This window comes from Aplysia californica, unplaced genomic scaffold (assembly GCF_000002075.1).
Source record: "Aplysia californica isolate F4 #8 unplaced genomic scaffold, AplCal3.0 scaffold00390, whole genome shotgun sequence".
In the NCBI taxonomy this organism is placed as follows: Eukaryota; Metazoa; Mollusca; class Gastropoda; order Aplysiida; family Aplysiidae; genus Aplysia; species Aplysia californica.
Genome location: NW_004797660.1, coordinates 590984 through 597634, shown reverse-complemented (window position 1 = coordinate 597634; position 6651 = coordinate 590984). Strand labels below are relative to the sequence as shown.

Sequence of the window (6651 nt, the reverse complement as noted above, 5' to 3'; positions counted from 1 at the left end):
AATGAATGTTTTACGGAGCGGGTTGTCCAGCCCGTGAGACATGTATTTACTTGGCCTAATGTCCTGTTTTATTGTGCGTTTGCGTGAGTGCACCTTTAAGTCTAACTTTTGTAACATCTACTGCCATTGTTAACGACCAAGACAAATTTCTCCCGACGAGATGAATAAAGATTGTCATTGTCATTGTCAAATAACCAAAGTTATAGAACAACCCATTGTGGTTTTGAACCAGGGCCATCCACAACACATAGACCAGACTGATACCAACCAAGCTAATGGCCTACATCGTTTACATCCATATTGCATCACACTGAACTTACTTTTTCCATGTGACATTTCTTTGGCTGTTTCCACACCTACATGCTTACATCTAAGATAAAAAGTATACTCCCAGTATCTCTAACTTCAAGTATTTTATTTGCTTTTAAAAAATCTGTCACCACGTGAAATAATGTTTACAAAAACAAGAATCAGACAGGGTTTTCTTTGTCTCCTGAAAACAAAAAAAAGGTTCTTGGAGGTAGCAACTTTGTCATCCAATCCTTCTATTAGAAATGGAATAGATCAGGTCCCAGGGAGAAATCAGGGAGAGAAAGGCACTCACCAGAATGTAAGCATTCTTGTTGACGTAACGCAAGAACTTTTCCAAGCACCAGAAACAACACCGCAGACATCTGCAAAACAAGATTAGTTTTTAGTTTGAGCACAGTATCAGTTACTTAAATTTTTATAAGCATTTTACGCACTCATGACACAATTACGTCATACAGGTGCAGAAGATTTGACGAGTTACAACACAAAAAAGGGTGGAGAAATAAGGACAATTAAAGCCTGATAGGAAAAAAGTTTAGTTTTAGTACGAGTTTTACGGCACTTGCAACACAATAAGGTCATTTGTTAAATAAGTGCCGAAGAATAGATGTGCTACAAGAGAGTAACATACACATTTAAAAAAAAACAAGGAGGAGAGATAAGGACAATAGATGTTTGATAGGAAAGAAGGAGCAAATCACACCAGAGCACCCATCAACCACCCATGATAGGAAGGAAGGAGTAAAATACACTGGAGCACCCACCAACCACCCACGATAGGAAGGAAGGAGTAAAATACACTGGAGCACCCGCCAACCACCCACAGAGAGAGGAACATGATGGAGCCACACAATCAAAACTAAAACTAAGCCAAACAAAACAATATCAACAGACCAGCCAGAACTCACTTGAGAAGGAACTTGGCCACGCTGTTCTCCGAGCCTTTGAGCTTCCTGTTGATGTACTCCAGGAACGACCGGATCATCTGGACAATGGCGATGATGAGGGAGCCAAAGGCCAAGGAGCCCATGTGGTACCTGGGGACATGGATAAACACATCAACACCTCATTGTTTTGCTTTGTCTTTTTTTGTTTTAGCAACAGTTAAACTGTGCTTGCAACACAGTCAGGTCGTGTAAGCGCCAAAGATTAAAAGTATTACAAGGGAGTAACAAACACAAAAAAGAAGGAGGGGAGACAAGGACAATAGATGTTTGATAGGAAAGAAGAAGCAAACCATCCTGGAGCACCTGCCAACCACTCATGTTTATTTGTCATTTGAATAAAAAGAAGCAAACCATCCTAGAGCACCTGCCAACCACTCATGTTTATTTGTCATTTGAATAAAGAGGAGCAAATCAACAAAATATGTGTCACAACACAGTGGAATCAGGCGCACTTCAATGCTTGGGCGTATGGAGTTATTGGTATCTCATCTTAAAGTGTATTCATTTGTCTTGCTTTCTATGAAAAATAAATTCCTTTCTTGAATGGAAGTTGAGATACCTGTAAATGAAGGAGGAGGGGTTGCATGGTGTGAGAGGTAAAAACAGAAAGAAAGAGATCCCCAAAGTTGGATGACTTCCAAAGCTTGAGCTTCCGTGAAAACTGAAAAATTTACATTTTTTGTGCCTTTGATAATTTTTCTTCCATTTTATATATGGTATCGAGGAAAGAAAAATTACCAAAGAACACACTTTCCCTTAGACATTGTGAGAAAAGGAGACATCACATTAGCACCGACATACTGAACCCATAAATCTCTGTATAGAAACATAAAAAATTTTTCTCAAGAAGATAGCCTTGGCATAAACAACTAGAGTCTAGAGACTTACTTTTTTATAGGAAGAGGGGAAAAAAGTTTTATCTCAAAACTGGTAGCAAAATATGGTGCTGCTATCTTGGAGGGGGGGGGGGGGGGGGTTGGTAAGTGTTTTACGATGCTAGCAACTGCATTAGGTCATATGAGCACGCAGGACACACCAAACATTTTCAGTTAATAGGAAATTTTGATTTTTGCACGGGTGGCGACCGAAGCCTACTTTTATCAATTTTGGGCCACCAAAGGATCTTTAACGTGGACAACTTGCACACAGGACCTCCGAAATTTTTCGCCCTCGTCCAAGAAGGCTAGGTGTAAATCTTACTTCCCATAAGATCAGGGGTGTGGCTAAAAGACAGCGGTAAGAAAGAGCCAAGAAGAAGCAGAAGAAAGGCTGCAGAGAGTCAGGAGCCCAGAGCAGGGGGCAAAGGTGGTGCGGGGGTGGGGGCAGAATGTGGAGACAAAAGCAGACGACAGAACATTGTTAGGGAGCAGAAAAGGATGTGAAAGCAAAAAATTTTAGAGAAGTAAATTTTCTGTCCCTATCCGAATTTAAACCTGAGACCTATTGAAGGAGAGGCGAACACCTAATCTCTAGGCCACGAGAGCCCCCTATGGTGCTGTGATCACATGACTTTTTGGAATAATTATATTGGTCCAACAGCTGGGACATAAATATTCATGATGCTACTTAAAAAACAATTGTGCAGACTGTATGAGAGAGAGAAACAATTGCCACAATACCAGATATCTAATCTCGGGGAAAAAGCTAGACAGTGTCAAAAAGAACAATGACATCGTTAATTTTGGGAATATGAAGTTATATTTACCTTGCTTTTGATGAAAATTATACCCAACTATCGTGAACAGAAGTCAGGACATTGGACACAGGGGTTGCTCAATGTCAAAAGTAAATATAGCAAGAAAATGGCTGCTAAAGTTTGGTGACTTCCAAAGCTGTAGTGTTCTTAGAAACCGCAAATTTACATTTTTGTGCCTTTGATCAACGTCAACAAAGGAATGTGTTTTTGAATGGACAAATAAAAGGTATTGGGCACAAAACAAAACAAAATTCAATAAAAATTACCTAATGGACGGAAAATGGTCGGTACCGGTACCTATATATAACTTAATTATTTTGACCAGCACCTGATTTCACTACAACGCCACACAATTATTTTTACTGGGGGGGGGTTCAGAGGTTAAATACAGTATCTGGTAAAAAAGGGAAATCAAACACTTGTTATTTTTATTCTTATTGCGATTAATTTTGACACCAAACACATGGTCAGCTGACCTTAGACTGCGGCCAAAGGAGCTTCCTAGCGGGAATGCTGGGATATCCTTCTTCTTGTCCCAGGCCCAGTAGTAGGAGGCGAAGGCTCCAGCCAGGGTCATCTGCTCCAGGGCCGAGACAAAGTTCATCAGCCAGAAGAACATGAAGAGCATGTAAACCAACATGGCTGTCTTGTAGCTGGTGATGGAACACAAAACTGACATATTACAATGGGAGTCACATTTTGTGTTGTTTTGGTAAAGTTTTACAGCACTTGCAACTCAATAAGGTCCTTTCAGTGATGAAGTTTAAGAGTTGCAAAAGAGTAACAAACACAAAAAAGGTGGACGGGTCAGGATGATAGAACTTTTAGAGGCAAGAAGGGGCAGACCACACCAGAGCACTTGCTTACCATCCAGACATAATGCCAAAGGTAGATCAAATAGACAGCATTTGTATAGCGCAAATTCCCGTTCAACAGCAAGTGCAAGCTGCCATTTTACAGGTGCTAGACCACAAACATATTGACATGATCTTTCACTGTCCATGGTTGGGTATTCATTCCCACCTAGGTGAAGTGAGGAAAATACGTGTAAAGTGCCTTGCCTTTCCCAAGCACACAACGTCAGGCCTGAGGCTCAAACCCCAAACCAGCAACTTCATGGTTACGAGTCCAGAAGCTTAGCCACTAAACTACTGACGCCAAATGAAAGAACACAACAGAAACATTTGTACATCTATCAGCATGAAGGTTGAAGGGAAGTAATCTTATTTAGTGTCTCTGCCTGTCTGCTGGGATATTTAATTTTTATCCTATTCTGTCCAGGTTGGTTCATGACAAAAAAATTGTGTTGATGGAATATTAAATATTTACATTCAGCCTACAGTTAGGGTTTTCTTCACAAATCAAAGCTTTTCCAATCCATTGAGCTATGAATATTGAACTTTGACGTTTGATAGTTCTAGGCGTTCAGCTCCTTGCCTTAAGGGAAGACCCGGGTCAGCGATCCAAGGCAATATCGTTACAATTTTTCAAACTATCTAACTTTTGTTTTTTGCGGAAAAACTTCCTTTGACATCTGTTCTATCGAGTCAAAATGAAGAAACTGTTGAAAAAACACCCTAAATGACCTAAAAGGGCGTTTGAAAAGTGCAAATTGCTTTAAAAATCCATTTAAAAATCCCTGTTTTTTCTGTTTTTCTCAAAATCTACTTTTTGACATATGTGACCTCCTGGGTGCAAGGAGTTTTCAAAAACTACAGAAGCTTCAAATTTGGTGTACAGGGGCTTTAAGATCGATTCTGGGGATCTATGAAAGGGAATTGGGAAATATTGGTAACTTAAGGAAATATTCCATTTTTTTGTAATATGTACCCGGAAATTTCGTCAACTGACTCTAGGGGGTCCACTGACTTTGGGCTCACGTTTTTAGTTTTAAAGATAGGTCAAAATCCTTTCATAGATCCCCAGTTCATATAGGTTTCTACTCGTGTGCCAAATTTCAGGCTGATAATTCAATATTTACTATGAAATTCTTCTGCACTACGAAACTGGTTTGAAAATCCAAGATGGCCGCCACAGAGACCCATTTTTTAGAAAAATTCAACAAATTCACCCCTAGTACATTCTATTTACCTATGAACTCCTTGCAAAATTACATGAAATTGAATAAAAGTCATTCGTTTACAAAAATTTTCCGGGAGTGTACGTCTCCCCTTAAAGAAAACAAGCAAAATTTAGTATTAAACTGTCCTTTCCACAATTCTCAGTGTGCATTTCTCTGGTGCAGGATAAATATCTAGTGTCCTATCTTTTGTAATTTTTGTTAATTCTTTATTCCAAAATGTTTCATCTTATAGACTGCATTTGCCATATCGGAAAAACAATCTTTAAAAACAAAATATACAAAATAAACAAAGTAGTGGCATTAAAGAGAAAAAAATATTCCTATCCACAGACCAAGAGAGAATCACTCATATTTAAATACAACGAACAAAATATGAGGTTCAGTAAATGAGAGTCAATTAACAGCACATTCGATCATAAGAAAAGACAAAAAATAAACAATCTCCGTGAACTATGCATCTGAGCAAAGACAGCACAAAGCCACTGCCAAAATAAAACTATGGCCACTGTCACAACAAGCAACCACCAGGTGGCAGTCTGGTTGCGTTATGACGCAATAATCATAATAATAACTTACAATAATAGCGCATATATAGCGCATTTCCATACCCTACAGTATGCTGTATGTGCTTTACAAGTAATAAATCATGAAGTGGCAGAAACGTACGTGTTCCCTCCATACTTGACGAAGCTGCAGATTTCTCCCAGCGTGTCGTTACTCTGGAAGAAGAAAAATCAACAACAGTCTTGTTTGATTCTGAGTTAACTTTACTAATAGTACAAGGTTTGAGTCTTCGTGAAGAGAAGCACATCGGCTCAATAACTGCTATGTGGTATTAGGAAAAAGAAAAATAAAGACAGATGAACAGAAGCAACAGATGGCAAGAAAAAAAAGTAAGACCTGTTTGGGGTGCCCTTCAACTAACCAATCTAACATAATATAACAAGATAACAAGAACATACTGACAAGTCCTACCAGATAAGGTCAAAATTATTTTTAAAATGTAGATTTCTCTCTGTTTCTATCTCTAATGCACACACAAACACACATACAAAAACAAAAGTGTCTTCACACACACACACATATAAAACGAATCACAAGTGAGCACATATTGCGATCAAACACACCAACACACATACATATCTACACACACACACACACACATACAAACATTGTCACGTACACTCGACACGCATCTACACACACAAACAAAACACAAGTATATACACACAGCGTGGTCACAGGGCAATCTGGTGAGCAGTGCGTCCACATCGTTGGAAGTGACCACTGTGTTGTTGTAGAACTCAGGCTCACCCATGGACGAGATGTAGCTGGAGGTCAGGGGTTAAGGTCAGAACAATTGCAAGGTCAAGGCCATTTGTCTTTAGTCGTCTATGCATCTGTCTTTTCACAGCATCTCAGCTGAAAATTTCAAACTGCACAAACTTAAAATAGCTCTACAACTATCCGTTTGCCTCTAAAAATCCATCTCCCTATCTCAGCCAAGACACACCCCTCACCCCTCAAAAAAATCCCCCAAAAAACAAAACACCAAACCATTGTCCAGTGTCAGGACAGCATAGATTAATCTTATCTTTTGATACTCCCCCCCT

The 6651-nt window shown here is 39.3% G+C and overlaps 1 protein-coding gene across 1 annotated transcript in view; it reads right to left on the bottom strand.

Annotated features, from left to right (window-relative positions):
• Positions 1–6651, bottom strand: part of LOC101857965 (choline transporter-like protein 2) — a gene marked incomplete in the record, with an annotated part of 63750 nt that overhangs the window by 12878 nt on the left and 44221 nt on the right. Inside the window, 5 exon segments of the mRNA XM_035971190.1 lie at positions 605–674; positions 1221–1349; positions 3432–3608; positions 5705–5757; positions 6270–6369. Of these exon segments, the coding sequence (XP_035827083.1) occupies positions 605–674; positions 1221–1349; positions 3432–3608; positions 5705–5757; positions 6270–6369 (529 nt within the window).